At 35.0% G+C, this 19918-nt stretch overlaps 1 protein-coding gene across 5 annotated transcripts in view; it reads left to right on the top strand.

The window, feature by feature from the left end:
* SLC39A12 (solute carrier family 39 member 12) overlaps window positions 1–19696 on the top strand; it is an 80194-nt gene extending 60498 nt beyond the window's left edge. For 2 of the 5 annotated variants that reach the window (XM_059184012.1, XM_059184013.1), the window contains one exon: window positions 19114–19696. In XM_059184012.1, the coding sequence (XP_059039995.1) occupies window positions 19114–19242 (129 nt within the window). In that variant the 3' untranslated portion in view covers window positions 19243–19696. Of the gene's footprint in view, window positions 1–5619; window positions 5744–19113 lie in introns of those variants that run through there. The other 3 variants (XM_059184016.1, XM_059184017.1, XM_059184014.1) reach the window with 3 other exon arrangements.
* The last annotated feature ends 222 nt before the right edge of the window (window positions 19697–19918 follow it).

Raw genomic sequence — 19918 nt, 5'->3', positions numbered from 1 at the left:
TCTAGTTGAGAATAGACCTTCTTTCCAGCCCCCTCCTCAACCAGTCTCCCTGACTACGTAGTTCTTCTGGATCTCTTTCTCTCCCCTCTCTGCTTTTTTGTTGGTTTGTTCATTCGAAGGGATGCTCTTTTAAAATATCTCTTCCTCTTCCAGATGATTACAGATGTTCCTTCCATCTCGATTTCATTTACGTAATAGGGAGAGGAAACTACAAGGTTGAGGGGCAGTCAGAGTATCTCACGTATCTGTTCCCTCTAAGAAGGGTCTCCTTGAAGTAGTAGCACAGCCAGACTTTTGCCTGGACCATTTTCCAATGTCCAAATAATGTTCCTTGAGCGAAAGGCAGGGTAAGAGTATTTGGATTCCGAACTTAAGATCCTCTGCTTTGAAAATAAATCCACACACACAAAAGTAAGATCTGTGTATAAAAAGGATTATCAGCAGTCAGATGATGAACATGCATTGGCTTCTCGATGTTTATTTTAATTCAGTGAATTTAATAGCTTCTGGATAGTGAATTGGGCGAAAATAACATAAATTGACAAAACAGCTGAATTTCTAGTGAGGCTTCTCAGTTTTTCCTAACCGCATGACTACAGAATTAAACTAAAATAGAATTCTCTGCTTTTAGGATATTGATCCTATTTGCATTTCTCGGTTATTGTTTATTTTCAATTTATTGATTTTGATGGACTCGTGCTTTCTCAGAGAAAGCTAGATACGTCCAATGCAATTCAGTCAATCATCACCAAGTTTGTTCTGGTAAAGTCTCCAAGTTGGTTCCAGTAAAAAAACCTTTTTTCCCTCCCCAAAACTAGTAAGCTACCTCTTCTTTGAAGTTTGACAATACCTAGGTGTGATATCCTTTAAAAAAATATGCATCCATAAAAGGAGACATTTTATTTGAAAGACATATAAAATAACCTTAATATACATATTTGCTTTCAACAAATATTATACTTCAAATCAAAGAGTGCAACTCACATTATTTAAAATGCTCTTCTTCTATAGAAAAAATGAAAGAATTTGAAAACAATTTCAGGCAGCAAAATTAACATGAATTAATATGCACATGATTTAATATGCACAATTACTTCACAAAAGCAAGAAGTATGAATCATTCTTATCAACAATTTTGAAAGATTTTTATTCTCTTTCTCTATAAATTAGTCAAACGCTATGCTTAGAGATTTTCTACTGAGAAAATGACTGATAAACCCAATTTTGATAAATGTTGTGCTCTGTGATTTTAAAAAATTGACCACCAGAAACATTTGTATTTTTCTGCCCCTTGTATTTTTTTTTTTTTTTTTGCTTCTAGCCAGACTCTCGGCATGTAAATACATCTTCCAAAGTAATCCATTTCTTAAGAAAATACGAGAGACAACCATTGACTCTCTTTTCTGAGCTATACAATATACAAGAATTTGTCTAACAGAATCACTTCCCCTAAGGAAAAAAAATGGAGACGTGAACTATTAAATAGAGGTTAAAAGAGGTAATATATTTGTCTCTCTGAATTATATGTGGTCTTTGTCTTACAAGTCAGTTTTTGAAGGAGGAGATTTATTTTCTAACGTAAACTGCTTCATAAATTCCCTTAGGAAGGCAAGATCGGGAAATTAGAAGTCTATAGTATCCTGTGTTTGAATTAAAAAAAAAATATTTTGAAAATTATTTGACAGAGAGATAGAATACAAGTGGGGAGAGCGACAGGCAAGGGGAGAAGAAAGCTCCCTGCTGAGCCGAGAGCCCAATGTGGGTCTTGATTCCAGGACCCTGGGATTATGAACTGAGCTGAAGGCAGGTACTTCACCCACTGAGCACCCCAGACATCCCTGTGTTTGAATTTTTAAAGAAAATACCTAATGTTGAATTTTTAAAAATAACCTTAAGATAAGCCCCGTCTTTGGTACTTTCACCTGGGTGAACCCTGTGAAAGCTGTAGACCTTGCTTTCTTGCTTGCAAAAGAAAATTAAAACTGCTGTATTAAGTTGTTTTGTGAAGAGAGCTACTAATTTAAAAAGACTTGAATTGGAAACAGGACGTGTGTCAGTGGGAACAAATCTCCAATTTTAGGATATTGTGGCGTCAACATGGTGATCTGTGTTCAGGGTGTTACTATTAGTAATCAAATATGATGCTGAAATCAAAGGCACTTCTCTTTTTTGTCATATAGAATTTGTGAATTTTATTTCAAAACAATATTATTATTCCACAGCTGCTTTTACACACCATGGAATTTTTAATTCTGTTAAAATGAACATACAATGTTCTATCAGTTTCCAACATACAATAGAGTGATTTAACAATTCTGCATGTCACCCAGTGCTCACCTTGATAAGTGTGATTTTTAATTCCCCTTGCCTATTTCACCCATCCCCTCCAGTAACTGTTGGTTTGTTCTCTCTGTTTCAGAGTCTGGTTTTCTCTTTGTCTCTCTCTTTTTTTGTTGTTGTTCATTTGCTTTGTTTCTTAAATGTCACATATGAGTGAAATCATATGGTATTTGTCTTTGGCTGATTTATTTCACTCAGCATTATACCCTCCACAATCCATCCATGGTGCTGGAAATGGCAAGATTTCATCTGTTCTATGGCTGAGTGATATTCCATTGTATGCATATACCACATCTTCTTTATCCATTCATCTTTGGATGGACGAGTTGTAAATAATACTGCAATAAACATAGGGGTGCATATATCTTTTCAAATTAGTGTTTTCATATTCTTTGGGTAAATACCCAGGAGTGGAATTACTGGATCATATGGTCATTCTATTTTTAAATTTTTGAGGAATTTCCATACTGTCTTTCATAGTGGCTGCCATAGTTTGCATTTCTACCATCACAAGGGATTCTTTTTCTTCACATCCTTACCAACAATTGTTGTTTCTTGTGTTTTTTATTTTAGTCATTCTGACAGGTGTGAGATGATACCTCACTGTGGTTTTGATTTGCATTTCCCTGGTAGTTAGTGGCATTGAACATCTTTTCATGTGTTTGTTGGCCATCTGGATGTCTTCTTCAGAAAAATGATGGTTCATGTCTTCTGCCTACAAAACAGAACATACTTCTAACCTCCTTTACATTGATGTCAAAAGAAATGACAGAGAAAATGAATTTAATAAAACAAAAGAGAAAATATATCATAGACAAAAGGGTAGATTAGGTTGGAAACCATTCCTAAACTTGTATTGAATTTAAGTCTTAGGAGATTGTTAGAGGCAAGAATTGATAAAATATTTTTCAGCAAATATTCCAAAGAAAAATTTCACCTTCTAGAATATTGAAGAAAGAGAAATCCAGCAGAGCCTTTCTGAGATTTTATAGTTGGTAAAACCTCTTTCTGTGGAGAGGCAACCTTCCCCAGCCAACCTGCAGCCAGGGAATCAGCCAGATTCCTTCAAGGAAAGGAGACATAGACTTCCCTCCATCATGTAATGGCCGACAATCATAAAGAAATTCAAAGTAGTCCACACTGTAGACTATGAAAAAAAAAAAAAGGATTCTAATCCTCTAAAAATGGATTATTTTATGAGTTAATTTCTTGATCCGTTTGGGCTGCTATAATTAAAAAAAAAACAACAAAAAACCCTAGACTGGGTGGCTTGAACAAACATTTCTTCTCACAGTTCTGGAAGCTGGGAAATCCAAGATCCTGGGTGCTGGCAGATTTGGTATCTGGTGAGGACCAGCTTCCTGGTTTGCGCATGTCTGTCCTGCTGTGTCCTCACATGGCAGAGTACAGGGAGAGGAAAGGTCTCTCAGAATTCTGTTAAGTATATTCACATTGTAGTACAACCTCTTTTCGCCTTCCCAAGCTGAAACTCCATACCCATTAAACAAACACTAACACCTGATTATCTCTGCCCCTATTCTCTAGCAACCACCTGTTGACTTTCTGTCTCTATGAATTGGACTATTCTAGGTACCTCATTTGATTGGATTCATACAGTATTGGGCTTTTTGTGACTGGTTTATTTTACTCAGCATGAGATCGTCAAGGTTGATTGTTGTCAGCATGTGTCAGAATTTCTCTCCTTTTTAATGCTGAACAATATTCTATTGTATGTTCACACAACATTTGGCTTATGCCTTTTTCCATCAATGGACATTGAGTTGCTTTCTTGGCTACTGTGACTAATGCTGCTGTGAATGTGGGTGTACAAATAGATCTTGAAGTCCCTGCTTTCAATTCTTTGATGTATATATCCAGAAGCGGAGTTGCTGAATCATATGGTAATTCTAACTTTAATTATTTGTTTTCCATAGTGACTGCATCATTTTACCCTCCCAGTATCTCTGTAACTTCAGCAACACTTATTGTATTCTGTCATTTTTAAAATAACCATACCAGTGGATGCAAAGTGGTATCTCATTGTTTTCATTTGTATTTCCTGAATGAGTAGCGATGTTCTTTAGAATCAATTCATGTACTTGTTGGCCATTTTTGTATTTTCTTTTGAAAAAACATGTATTCAAGTCCTTTGATCATTTTGTTTAGATTTTTGTGTGAGTGTGAGTTGTAGGAGTTCTTTACTTATTTTAGATATTAACCTCTTAGTGGATGTGTGATTCACAGATAACTTCCTCCTATTCCATGTGTTGCCTTTTCACTCTGTTTATAATGTCCTTGGATGCATGAAAGTTTTTCGTGTTGGTAAAATCAAATTTAAGCTATTTTTTCTAATATTTTCTTCCCTAAACTTCTAATGACATATCCAAGAAATCATTGCCAAATCCAATGTTATGGAGATTTCTGCACGTTTCCTTCTAAAGGTTTTATAGTTTTAGGTCTTAGATTTAGGGCTTTGATCCATATTGAGTGAATTTTTGTATATGGTACAAGGTAAGAATCCAATTTCATTCTCTTATATGTGGATACCCAGGTTTCCAATTCCTTACATTGAAGGGCTGTTCTTTCCTTTACTGGATTGTCTCTCAGCAGTCTTGTCAAAATCAATTGCCTGTATTTGCAAGAACTCATTTCTGGGCTCTTTATTGTATTCCATTGGTCTGTATGTCTGTCTTTATGCCAGGACCACACTCTTAATTATTGTAGTTTTGTGATTAATTTTGAAACCAGAAGATGTGAGACCTTGAACTTTGTTCTTTTTCAAGATTGTTTTGGCCATTGAGGGTCCCTTAAGATTTTTTAAAATTAATTTTAAGATAGATTTTTCCATTTCTGTAAAAAAATCATTAAGAATTTGATAGGAATTGTAATAAATGTGTAGATCACTTTACCTAGTATTGCTATCCAAACAATATTAAGTCTTCTAATCCATGAACATGGGATGTATTTCCCTTTATTTATACCTTTTTGATTAAGTTAATTTGTAACTATTTTATTCTTTTTGATGTTATTGCAGATGAAATAGTTGTCTTAATATCCTTCCTTCTCAAAGTGTTCGTTATTTTTGATAGAAACACAACAGATTTTTGTGCTGATGTGTATCATACAACTGCTAAATTTTTAATCATGTTTTAACATCTCAGAAATAAAAAAGGTATTGGCACTGTGTAACAAAGTTTTATTTATCAGAAGGACATGTTTTATAAGCAGTAATTTTTTAAAGATTTTATTTATTTATTTATTCATTTATTTGGCACACAGAGAGAGATCACAAGTAGACGGAAAGAGAGGGGGAAGCAGGCTGCCTGCTGAGCAGAGAGCCCAATGCAGTGCTGGATCCCAGGACCCTGAGATCATGACCTGAACTGAAAGCAGAGGCTCAACCCACTGAACCACCCAGGTGCCCCTATAATCAGAAATTTTTAAATATAATACTATAGTGAATACAGTTTTTTAAATAAAGACATTTATAAGTCAGAAGATATCCATCATTAATCACATGAGGTCATTTCTCTTGTTCTTTTTTTTTTTAACTCACTAGAAACAGAAATCTGCCTCAATTTTATCCATGTTTTTCTCTTTTTCCTCAATTATTGTTATATGAATAGGTAAACATGCATTGATGAGAATATGTAAATAGAAGAAATCTTCATTTTTTTTCTGAAAGTTAGAAGGGAGGATGTTAAATTCTTATTGAAGACTGTATGACAAATTTGATCCTTACATGATTTTTCCTTTAGTAGAGCAACTTCCTTGTCAAACTTATGAAGTCCATGAGAGTGAATGCCAGATACAATCTTGTTTACTCATTAGGACTAACATAGGTTGTTTACAATTCAGTTCATCTAATGGTTATTGAATGCATGAGATGATCACTGCTATGAAGAAATAGCTTATATATGGCTGAATGCTGTCAACAACCTGGGAGAAAAACAAAAAGGTCATGTGATTGTTTCTGTGGTTGAATACTTACTAAAACAAGTAAGTTGGTCAGCTGACAGAAGAGAGAAGAAAGACAAACAAAAATCAGTCTATCTATTTTTATTGGGTATATAAAGGCCAACAGCCTTTCTAATTTATCAATTTTTCAGCAAGTTGTGATCTCATGGATGACTTCCTCAGAAAATTTTCTTGGAGACAGAGTATGTATAAAGGATCATATCGACTGAGTGTTTAGTTTTGCAAACACTGGGTGAACTTGTGGGTGTCATTAAGAACCATAATAAACCTATCTACCTATCTATTTAATGGAAGAACTCCTACACGTCTCTTTGTAATCATTTCTAGATAACATTTTATTAATTAATAATTACCAAATAACCCTTCAAAATCAAAAGAAAGTAACAAAAAAAAAAACTCTTCAAGATCAAAAGAAAAATTGCTTGCCTTATTCACATTATAAATATGCGGATGAGTGAATATGCAAAGATCATTTTTTTTCCTCATGCATTTGACGATATACAGATGTTCCAGTGCCTCTTTGTAGCAATAATGATCATTTGAAAAAAAACCTAGATATAGTAGTGGTATAAGACTGTGGAAAATATTTGGCAAAAAAAAAATCCTTCTGTCCTGAGTATAAATAGAAGACTTTGAAATGACACTATCTAGTTTGACCTAAGCCACTAAATAGTCCAGTAACTCAAAATATGCTTTAGTTTTTCCTTCTTTTCCTTTTTTTCTATTTTTAGATTAATAAGAATGTGTGGGTAGAACAGCAGAAATATAAAATGATCCATAGCCATTATAATTCTTTTCCCAGTGGGCCTATACTTCCTTCTAAGAGTGTTTCTTTAATTTATCTAGTGACAGGGGTGCCTGGATGGTAGATAGGTTTATTATGGTCAGTTAAGCATCTGACTTTGGCTCAGATCATGGTCTCAGGTCCTGGGACTGAGCCCTGCTTTGAGCTCCCTGCTCAGTGGGGAGTTGGCTTCTCCTTCTGTCCCTCCCCATATCGTGCTCTCTCTCTCTCTCAAATAAATAAAACCTTTAAAAAATTTATCTGGTGACTTAGGTAATCAGCTTTTTTTTTTTTTTTTTTTTTTGGTCTGTACTATCTGCAACAGTGGTCACTCCCCACGTACGGCTGTCTCATCAAACACTTGAAGTGTGGTTATTGTACTGGGAAATGGATTTTCTTTTAATTAAAAAACTTTATTTCTTTTAGAGCAGTTGGAGGTTCATGACAAAATTGTGTAGAAAGTACAGAGAGTTCCCAGATAACATCTGACCTATACATGCATACCTTCCCCCACTCTCAGCATCCCACACCACAGAGGTACATTTATGATAATAGATGAAACTACATTGACATGTTATTATCACCCAAAGTCTGTAATTTACATTTGGATTCATGTGTGGTGGTGTATATTTCATGGGTTTTGACAAATAACAAATGACCCTTGTAATATCATATAGAATATTTCCCCGCCCTAAAAATCCTCTGTATTCTGCCTCTTCATCCCTCCCTTTCCTTGAAACCACTAATCTTTTTTTTTTAAATCTCTGTACTTTTGCCTTTTCCAAATATAATGTAGTTGAAATCATACAATATGTACATTTTGAAACTGGCTTCTTTCACTTAGTACTATGTTTTAAGTTTCCTCCAGGTTATTCCCTGGCTTCATACCTCATTTCTTTTTAGCACTAAATAATATTGTCTGGATGTACCACAGGGCATGTATCCATTCTCCTACCAAGAACATCTTGGTTGCTTCCAGGTTTTGGCAACTATGAATAAAGCTGCTATAAATATCCATGTGCAGGTTTTTGTATGAACCTAAGTTTTCTGTATACTTAGGAAGATACCAAAGAGTGTAATCATTGAGTCATATGATAAGAATATGTCTAATTTTATAATAGATTTCCAAGGTGATTGTACCATTTTGCATTCCCATCAGTAATAAATGAGAATTCCTATTGCTCCTGATCCTTGACAGCATTTAGTGTTGTCAATGTTTGGATTTTGGCCATGCTAGTAGTTGTGTAGTGATATCTCATTGCTGTTTTCCCTTGAAATTTTCTAGTGACATATGATGTTGAACACCTTTTCATGTGCTCATTTGCCATCTGTGTACCTTCCCTGGGGAAGTGTCTGTCTATTCAGGTCTTTTAATCATTTTTATAAAAAACCGGGTTGTTTCTTATTTATGTGTTTTAAGAGTTCTTTGTATGTTTTGGATAGTAGTCTTTTATCAGATGTGTCTTCTGCAAAAAAGTGTTTCCAGTCTCTGGTTTATCTTTTCATTTTCTTGACATTGTCTTTCACAGAGAAGAAAATTTAATTTTAATGAAATCAACTTATCAATTATTTCTTTCATGAATCATGTCTCTGGTATAATATTTAAGAAGGCATCACTCTACCCAAGGTCACCTATGTTTTCTCCTTTGTTATCTTCTAGGAGTTTCATGGTTTTGTGTTTTCCATTTAGACCTATAAGTCATTTTGACTTAATTTTTGTCAAGGGTGGAAGTTCTGCATACAGAGTCATTATAGAGTTTTTTATTTTTTCACGTGTGGCTGTCTGATAATTCTAACACCATTTGTTCACAAGACTATATTTGTTCCATTTTATTATTTTTGCTCCTTTGTCAAAGACTCGTTGACTATATTTATGTGGTTCTATTTCTGGCCTCTTTATTCTCTTCCATTGATCTGTTTTTCTATTCTTTCACCAGTTCCACACTGTTGTGATAGTTTTTATAGTAAGTCTGAAGATGGGTAGTGACAACTCTCCAACTTCATTCTTCTTGAATATTATGGTGGCCATTCTGGGTCTCTTGCCTCTTCATATAAATTCTGGAATCAGTTTGTCAATATCCATGCAATAGTTTGCTGAGATTTTGAATGGGATTGTGTTGAATCTATAGTTAAGAACTGACATCTTGACAATATTGAGTTTTCCTGCCCAGGGACATGGGATATCTCTAGATTTATTTAGTTTGTCCTTGATGTCTTTTACTAGAATTTTATACTTTTCCTCATATAGATTTATACATAGGTATCGCACTATTTTTGGTACTAATATAAATGGTATTGAGTTTTTAATTCAAATTCCACTTGTTCATTTTCTTCATATGTAAGAATTGACTTTTGTATAGTAACTTTGTATCATGCAACCTTGCAATATGCACTTATTCTAGGAGGGTTTTTTTTTTTAATGATTCTTTTGGATTTTATACCTAGATGGCATTTTGGGGGTATTCTTTTCTTTGCTTTTATTCTCTTATTGCACTCACTGGGAATCCCAATCTGATGTTAAAAAAAAAAAAAGGGGGGGGTAGGAGGGAATGCTCTTACTTTGTCTCTGATCTTAGCAGTAAATTTTCTGCATGATGTTACCTGTAGGGTTTTTTGTTTTTTTTTTTTTTTTAGATATTCATTATGATTTTGAGGAGGTTCCTCTCTTTTCCTAATTTGCTGGGAGTTTTTATCATGAATAGATGTTCAATTTTGCCAATGCTTTTAATGCATCTATTGATACCTTCTTAACCTGTTGATGTTGCAATGTAGATCACAGTAATTGATCGTGGAATGTTGAACCAACCTTGTATAATTGAATAAATCCCACTTGATTGTGGTGTATAATTCTTCTTATATATTGTTGGGTTCAATCTTCTAATATTTTGTTGAGAAGTTTTGCATCTCTGTTCTTAAGAAGTATTGCCCTATAGTTGTTATGTGATGTCATTAGTTTCCATATTAAGATATTGCTAATCTCATAGAATGTGTTGGGAAGTATTCCCTCTGCTTCTATCTTCCAGAAAAGGTTGTAGAGAATTGGTATGATTTCTTCCTTAAATGTTTGGTTGAATTCACTGGTGAATAACCTTTTGGAATATTATTAATTATTGATTCAATTTTTAAAATAGATACAGGCCTATTCGAATTGTGTATTTCTTTTTGTGTAAGTTTTGGCAGCTGTGTTTTTCAAGGAATTGGTGTATTTCCTCTAGATGATCAAACTTGTGGATATTGAGGTATTCATAACATTCCTTTATTATGCTTTTATTACCCTTGGTATTTGTAGTGATATCTCTTTGATTTCTGATATTAGCAATGTGTGTTTTCTTTCTTTCTTTCTTTCTTTCTTTCTTTCTTTCTTTCTTTCTTTCTTTCTTTCTTTCTTTCTTTCTTTTTTCCTTAGCATGTGTAGAGGCTTACTGATTTTATTGACCTTTTCACAGAACCAACTTTTGGTTTTGCTGATTTTCTCTACTCATTTCCTATTCTCAATTTTATTGATATCTACGCTAATGTTGTTATTTGCTTTTTTTCCCCCTTACTTTGGATTTAACTTGCTATTCTTCTAGTGTCCTAAATTAGAAGTCTGCATGATTGATTTTAGATTTTTGCTCTTTTCTAATCTATGCATTCAATGCTACAATTTTGCTTTACACACTTCTTTTGCTCTGAGCCCCACAAATTTTGATAACTTGTATTTCTTTTTTCTTTTAGTTCAAATACTTTAAAATTTTTCTTGAGATTTCTTTATTGACCTTTGTGTTATTTAGAATTATGTTATTTAATTTCCATGCATTTGGGGATTATTCAGCTAGTTTTCTGTCACTGATTTCTTGTTTAATTCCATTGTTAGCTGAAGTAGACATTGTATGATTTCTATTCTTTAAAATTTATTATGATGTGTTTAATGGCTGAGAATGTGAACTATCTTGGTGAATATTCCATGTGAGCTTGCAAAAACATATGTATTCTTCTGTCATTGGATGAAGTAGTTTACAGATGTCAATAATATCCAGTGGATTGGTGATCTTTAGTTCAACTGTGATCTTAACGATTTTCTCCTGCTGGATCTGCCCATTTCTGAGAGAGTGGTGTTAAAGTCTCCAATTGAACAGTGGATCCTTCTCTTTCTCTTTGCTGTTCTGTCCATTTTGTTTCACATATTTTAATACCCTGTTGTTAGGTACACACATAATAAGGATTGGTCTTTTTGGAGTATTGAGTCTTTTTTCTTTATCTAATGGCCATCTTTATACTTGACACCATTCTTTGCTCTGAAGTCTGCTCTGTTTGAAATTAACATAGGTATTTTGCTTTCTTTTAGTTAGTGTAATGTGATATATCTTGCATCCCTTTACTTTTTAATCTGTATATTTAAAGTGGACTTCTTGTAGACAGCATATGGTTGGGTCTTATTTTTGATTCATTCTGAAAATCCCTGGTCTTTTTTCAGTGTATTTATCCCACTGGCATTTAGAGTGATTATTGGTATAGTTGGATTAATAGCTACCGTATTCTTTACTGTTTTCTAATTGTTACCTATTATTCTTTGTTTCTACTTTTGTCTTCAACACTTTTTCTGCCTTGTGATTTTAGCTGAACATTTTATACAATTCCATTTTGACTCACTTATTATCACATTAATTATATTTATTTTCTAGTATTTTAAGTGGTTACATTTATTTATTTATACATTTACAAGTAATCCAGTTCCACTCTCAACACTACTTCATGGGTAATAGAAGTACCTTATAATATTGTGGGGGTTGTTTGTTTGGTTGTTTTTAAATATTTTATTTATTTATTTGTCAGAAAGAGAGAGAGTGTGTGTGTACAAACAGGCAGAGGTAGAGAGAGAAGCAGGATCCCTGCTGAGCAAGGAGCCCAATGTGGGACTCGATCCCAGGACTCTGGGAATCATGACCTGAGTGGAAGGCAGCCACTCAATTGACTGAGCCACCAGGTATCCCTGGGTATTGTATTTTGAGGGTTGTTGTTGGTTTGTTTTGTTTTTGTTTTTGTTTTTAGTCTTTCTTCTCTCTGGTTTTCAATTTTAGAAGTTTCTACTGTCATATCTTCAGACTCAGAGTTTTTCCTCAGCCATGTGCAATCTACCAACGAGCCCTTTATTCTTCATTTTTCTTGCAGCACCTTTTATCTCTGACATCTCTTCTTTATTCTTTCTTAGAATTTCCATCTCTCTGTTAATATTATTTTTGATTGTTTATGTTGTCTCCTTTTCCCATTAAAGCCTTTACTATATCATAATCTTGTTTTGTTTTGTCTTTTTAAGCTCCTGGCCTGATAATGCCAACTTTCCTGCTGTATCTGACTCTGGTTCTGATGGTTGTTCAGTGTCTTCAAATTGTGTTTTTTGGTTTTCATGTAATTCGTGTTACTTTTGTTGAAAGGAAGACATAATGTTCTGGGTAAAAGGAACTGTGGCAAATAGTCCTTTATTAATACTGGAGTAAGGTATGGGGTGAGGGGAAGCATTATATAGGTCTTTGATTAGGTCTTGGTATTGTGGTGAGCTGGTGCTCCCAGATGGTGAACTTCTTGTCTCCTCCATCTTTAGATGGAAGAGAATGGCAAGGGGGGGGGGGGGTGAAATTGAGCATTTCTCTTTAGCAGGTAGGATAATAAAACTCTAATAAAACCCCAAAAGGTTAGGCTCTGATAAAATAGTTTCTCTTAAGAGAAGTCCTTGTTAAGATCAGAATTCTCTGGCATATTTCAAAATAGCTCCTTTATCTTCCTCTTGATAAAAGCATGAAGGGATTTTCCTCCCAATACTCCCTATGAGAATTCAGTAGAGCTCTTGGCAGAAAAATTCCACAGAAGTGAGGATTAAGATTTAAGGTTGGGTCCCCCTAGATTTTTTTACTTTTAGGCTTATCTACACTGAATCTAGTAATTTGTCCATTACAGTTTATTTCTCTGCCCTGGCACTGGTTTCTGGTTATAGATTTCTGCTCAGGTAAACTAGATTCTCTATATACACTCTTCTTTCTCTCCAATGTTTGGGGCAGCCATTTGATCTCGCTTTTCTGTCATATCTGAGGAGAGTTGTTGATTTTTCAGTTTCTTCATCTTTTTTACTTGTTGCTGGGTGAATTGATGACTTTTAATCTTCTATGACATACCAGAAACCAGAAGTTTTGTTATTAAATTTTTAAGTGTATAGTTTGCATATGCAAACAGATAGTTGCAGATTTGCAAGCCAAATCATGACTTTCACTAACAAATTTCCATCTTATTCTCAGATGTGGGTCTTCTGCAAGGACACAATTAAACTCATTACAGATGTGACAGTAAGAGAAGACCCACATCTGAGAATTTGTGCCCCTAGAGAGATTAAGCTTTACTAGGACAGCCTACAAAATAAGTTTCTGAGATTTTCTCTCATCATATTTCTAGGAACAAGAATGGCTCCTCTTAGCAAATGCAAATGGATACATAACTCAGTGTGCACAAAGGATTTTAGGAATCTTCTGAAAAGAAGATGGTATAAGTCAGTTATCAAGGGAGCTTCACGAATGGAGGAGCAAATCATTTCTCTTGAAAGTTGATAATGCCAAAAACTATGCATTCCTGAGAGAGGAAAAATATATGAATGATAATCTTACCTGCAACAGAGACATCTATCGAATGTCTTCAGCAAGTGAATGTTGAATATTTATATTTAAATTGTAAATTTTTCATGGTGAAAGGACTTAGGGTTTGTTTGTTTGTTTTTAGTGTTTATAAGAAGCATCAGATACAGAACTTTGTCAGTATGTACATTTATGAGAGATCTTTAACACCAACAAGAATCCAGTTTCAGATTACAGATGGAAGTAGACAGAGAAGGCTTTGCATGGCAAGATTCTGAAGCTTAGATGTGTAAGGAGAAACCAAAAACCCAAGTTCTAGAGAATGTTTTATAGATCATCCTCCTTTGAGATGTCTTCACTAGTATATAATTAATTGCATAGCACAAGACATTAGAATTTATCCAGTTTCTTTCCTGATGGGTTCTAACACTCTCCATGAGCATTGCTTTTAAAACTTCAGCCTGACTATGAATACAGTTATGGGAACTGCCTCGAATATAAGTTATTTACTTAATATCACTTTCTAAAATTTCAGAAATTCTAATTACCGGTTGGCTATAATACCTACATCTGCAGACAAGTTAGTCTCTGCGTAGACTTGGTGCGTCTCAGGGAATTTCTCTCCTGTGTCTGATTCAGATTAAAACAATGGCATGATAAAGGACTATCTTTTAGTTAAAGATTTTCTTTTTTTTTTTCTCTTTTTTTCCCCCCTCTCATTCTTTCTTTCTTCTTTTTTTTTTTTTCTGCCAGAAAATTATAATTCCTTGACTGCCATGTTTAGGCATCCACTGACTTGAGTTGGGGAACTTGCTAAACATTGCAGGTAAAAAAGAAAATTATTTTCTACCTCAAGGCTTCCAAGTTTCTGGCAGAAATATAAAAAATATATATCTCTTGGCTCTATCTCTGGCAAAGGTGTTTTGCTAACAGTTCTCTTTTTTCCTGACCTTTTTCTTCAGTTAACATACTCTATCCATCATTTCACCCCCCTCTAGTCTTAGGGTATAAATCAAGGTCTATAAAATTGTTCAATAAAATAATTTAATTGCCCAGGAGGTAAAGGAGGTTTTCCTCTCTTGAAATCCAGGGGAAAAATGGGGGCAATAAAACTGACATCTGGAATTTCTTTAAGAAAAAAAAAACAAACTATATACGCTTGAAAATTAGTTCATATGGATCTTTATTTTCCTTCAAAATTTACTTACTGAAATGATAAAAAGAATGTGGGTAGATTCAAAGGAAGTGAAATGCTGTAATCAGACATGGTTGAGATTTGGCATTTTACATTTGTATCTTTTGGAAAGACTTTTTGTAAGACTCTCTGGTATTTTGGTGTATATCCAAGAGATATTATGATTTATATGTTCATCCATAATCATTCAAAAAAAGAGCCAAGTATTGTCTCAAAAGCAGGCTTAGCTGGATTTTCTTACCAAGCCCATTTGTGTACAGACATGAGAAGTTCAGATAGACCACCCAAATTAAGATGATCCATGTCAGAATGAGACTCTCCCTAAACTTTTTTTTTGAAATGCTGATTTTTATCGTTTGTCCGTTTTTATAGGCTCACAAAGCTAGTCTTTTTTTAAATAGCTTTTTCAAGTACACATTGTTTGCCTTAAAAACAGAATCAATAGCATGATGTCTTTTTATAACAAAAGCAGCATGATATCTATATGTTGCAGAATATATTTTCATTATGCTTTCATTACATGCAGTGACTTTTATGTCTATTTGAACATTGTTAGCTTTGATATTTCCACTTTTTTCTAATTAGGTGGAAACGTGTTGGTCATAATAGAGATGAATTTCAGGCAGAGAGCTGGTCTTTATAGTTCTTTAGAAGGTGGAAGAGGGACAGTAAAGTATCCCCCAAATCGAGAAAGCATGGTGAGAGCAGAAAATGAAGCAGACCACTCCATATAGTTTACACAGAATTTTATTCAGGATAATTTACTGATGGGGGCGGGGGTGGGCAGGCAGTGATACATGGCAGCAGCATAGTTATTCTTTGCAAAATCCAGACCTTAATGTAGACCTTAGTACACCAGTTATATAGAGGGAAAACACAGAAGTTCATTGTCATGAGATCAAAGTGTTCACATGCACTTCCAAGGGCTTGCATGCCCCTAACTGACACCTAAGCTTTAATTAGATCTTGGGCATCACCTGTGCATCAGGAGGGAGAAAGACTATGTTATCTCTAACAGAATCATGGGAAACCAAAACAAGCTTCCCCCAATCTCAGCCTCAGTGGGCATGTCTAGGGCATGTATATTAATCTCCAAGAGGGCCAGAACATATAGCCCTAAGAGAGCTCACTGAACAAACATGAACACAATGGAGCGCCAAAGATGGAGTCGGTGTTTTCTGCATTCCTGCGGTCCTCTACAGTAACGAGATGAGCTGGCTTCTTGTCCTCATTCAAGTTATTATCCTCCTTGAGCCATTATTTCCTCCTAAATAAAAGGAGTTTAATAATTTAGTAGGAAATGAGGGTGCAGGATTTAAGATAGGGCAAGACAAAATGGATGTCAATGAAAGTAAGTGCCACATACAACCTTCAGCCAGAGCATCCTGAAGGAGTTCAAGGAAAAGATGAGCTCCTAGAAGTCCCATCTACATGGATGGCAAGTTCGTAGAGGCAGCCATTTTGATTAAAAAGTAAAAAGCAGGGACCCTGATGCAAAACTTTCCAGAAGATATTGCATTCATGTGACTAGTGGCTCCTGGAGCTGTAAAAATCCTCATGGTGTTTTCTTGTGGATAATGCCATTTATGTACTCAGAGTCAAGGATTCTTGGTTTTCTTACTGGGGGTGGAGACAATGACAGAGCCTGGAAACTCTTCTCAACACATTTATTCAATTTTATTGTGTGTCACACACTATAAGCCAGTAGCTGGTCTATAAACTTAGGCTGGTTTGAAAAACAATAGGTCCAAAAATTATTTTTAAAAATTGTGGCATTTTGGGATTTAGTTGGGACAGAAACTGATGGAGATTATGAAGGAAGTCCCAAGACGCCAATTTAATCTCTGCAGTTTTGTACCTTAAACATTTTGGCTATTAAATCTAGCTGATTAAGACCTACATCTTTCCAACCAAAGACCCTGAGTAGATGTTTGCAGCAAAAATGGAACTTCAAAAATGAGCTTTCTAAAATGTAGGTTAAGACATAGGTGATTTGAAAATGCATCTCAAGTTCTATGTTTGGAACTAGAACTGTTTTCACCAGCATGCTTTGTATCTTGGCTGAAGTATTTTCTCAACAATATACTAAAAAAAAAAACCATGATGGTTCATTCAATTATTCATATTATAGGAGTATTTGCCAAAAAAAATCTTTCTAGAAATTACCTCTACTTCATCAGAGAGGAACAACAGTCAGATGGCACCAGACGTAGTAGACATAAGACAAGTTGTTAATTCATCCACATCTTGAGGATGAATATTAATTACCTTCTTGAAAAACAAGGAGAAGGAATTACACAATGTCTTAGTATATTTGGAAATAAGGTTAATCAAAGTTTGAGCCTTTTTGTGACCAGAGATGGCATAATTATGTCTCACAGATGGTCTGAGAGACAAATGATCGAGATAGAAGGAAACTGGTCACCTATGTTGTCTGGCTTTGAAGTAAACACTTGGAAAGTGCTTACAAACTCCTGAGAATCAGCTGTCTTGGAACCTCCAGTGCATGTATCTTGTTAATCCCTCAAGAGAACCATCAATTGCCAGCCCTTTGGGAATGCTTTATGGATTTTCAAAATGTCATTTTAAATTTATAATAGATAATGAACCATACATACATACTTTTTACTGTAAAGTAGTATGGGTAAGCTTATGTTTATACATGGCAGAAAAAGACCAAAAGGACACATAATCTGTTTAAGGTCATCCACCCAGGACAGCATTTCTGGATCCTACTTAACCTTTTGGTCCACTGCTCATTGTGAGGGTGTGAGATAGCAGATCACAATAACCCTCATCCTCATCCTGTCAATTTCTCTAATTAAAAGGGAGAAACAACCATCTCAAGCATACCCAAAGAGAACATTCAGGACGCTCTTGGACAGGTATTAAAAAAAACAAGTCTACCTAGAAAAAGAATACATCAACTTTTTATTGCCATACATCTAAGACCCTTGCATATTTTACAAGTTTTAAACTTGTAAGTTTTAAACCTTTTTCTTGCTGTAAATACCCTGGTAGTTCTCAAACAGAGGTGATTGTTTTTTAACCCCCTGGGGAACTTGGGACAACATCTGGAGACCTTTGTGGTTGTCACAACTGGAGTCAGAGGTAACAGCTGACATCCATCAGGTAGAAGCCAGGGATGCTGCTGAACATCCTTTAACCCACATAAGAGCCCCCTTAACAAAGAATTATCCAACCCAAAATGTCAATAATGTCATGGTCCAGTGAGGTTTTCCCTCGACGTTGACTTAAGCCGGTTTCCCAATGGAAATGACTACGTCATGCAAGAGATACGTCATTCTCTCCTTTACATAATGAGGGATTCAAAGGAATATGGACAGAAACATAGCAGGGATGAAAGCTACAGCATAGGGAATATGGTCACTGGTATTCTCACCTTGTAAGGTAGACCATCGCTACATCTGTGGTGAGCACAGTAGAACATACAGAGATGTGAAATCACTATGTTGTACACTCAAAACTAAGGTAATAATGTGTGTCAAGTGCACTTCAATTAAAAAAAAAATGAGTCATGGAACACGACACCAAAAACTAATGATATACTGTATGGTGACTAACATAATGAAAAAAAAATTAAAAATAAATAAATATAAAGAGATTAAAAAAAAAAAAAAAAAAAAGGAACACATTGAGCTACTTTTCCCCCAGACTCTCATGAGAACATTTTCTTCCACGTGGTGTTAAAGCCATTCCACTAAAAAAACAGCTGCCACTTGCCTCTCTGAGAGTAAAATACAGCTTGAGGGCATGATGTCTTTATTGTTCTGAAGGTCAGGAAGACCTTGGTGATCTCTTTGAAAGGAAACAAATATGTGCTTTGTAACAACCAGTACATCTAGCGGCTTCATAAACCTAGAAGAAGAGTCAAAAATAATACTTTATTATCTATTTCACATTTAAGCACTCTCAGAAAACCAAAGTAAGAAGGATTGGGTTTGCTTTAGGCTGATAACTATGTCATTTTAAGACTTCTGGCAATGCTACGATCCTTCTAACCACAGCTGAATGACTTAATTTATCTTACACTTTTAAGTTTTGGTCAAGAGTAGGTATCAAGCATTTTGTAACTGTTTTGGGAATTTGAAAGGTTATTAAGTTCTGAATAACAGAGTCTCTCATGTTTTCCCACCAAACTTTTCCCAGCAGTGAGTATATCTGGATCTTATTCTGGTTTTTTATTCTTTTTTTAGCTTCCTGAAATGACTCATGTTCAAACACGGCGACCCTGGTTGATGTTTCTCCTGCAGAACTTGGGGCTGACCGTAGGTTGGCTTTCTCTCTTACTGTTGGCTATATATGAACAAAATATTAAAATATAAGCTGAGAGTCTCAAAATCCTTCAAAAATGAATTTATACAGCTTCATTTTGTTTCTTTCCTTATACTCCAGAGTGGCTTGTAAATTAAGCATTTTTATCTTCCAGAAAGGCTATGTGTCTTTTAGTTCATTAACTTATTAATTTTATGATGCACTTTTGTTTTGGGATATAAATGTCAGGTTGTCCTCAACAGAAATTTTGGTGTCAGTGCCCAGCACCATGATGGAACGCCTCTCTTTTTTTTTTTTTTAGTAATTAGCCAATTCTAAATTAATGCTGGTAAACTTTCAAACAATATTGTTTTGCCAACAAAGAATGTTTGCAGTATTTGAAGTGGACGAACGCCTGCTGAGATCAAGTCCGGCTGCAACTTCTTTGATGTCAATAATATTCTTCTGCTTGTAAGACATTAAACCATAAGCAAAATAAATTACAAACAAATGTAATAAAGTCTAGTGTTGATGTGATGATTTGTGTGACCTTCTGTTACTGGGTGTCGGAATCTGAGTCAGTTCTTGCAAAACCGAAATAATGCGGTTCACCTGGAAGCATTATTCACTGGCTCATAAATGCATATAAATCAGCAAACTCCGGAACCCTAAAGGATAATAGATCAGCATTCTAGCTAACCACCAAATGAAATCTGTTCTAGGTAAGGAGAAATGGAAACAAAAAGG

This window comes from Mustela lutreola, chromosome 8 (assembly GCF_030435805.1).
Source record: "Mustela lutreola isolate mMusLut2 chromosome 8, mMusLut2.pri, whole genome shotgun sequence".
In the NCBI taxonomy this organism is placed as follows: domain Eukaryota; kingdom Metazoa; phylum Chordata; class Mammalia; order Carnivora; family Mustelidae; genus Mustela; species Mustela lutreola.
Note: the sequence above shows the minus strand (reverse complement) of the source record. Positions and strands in the feature narration are given on the sequence as shown.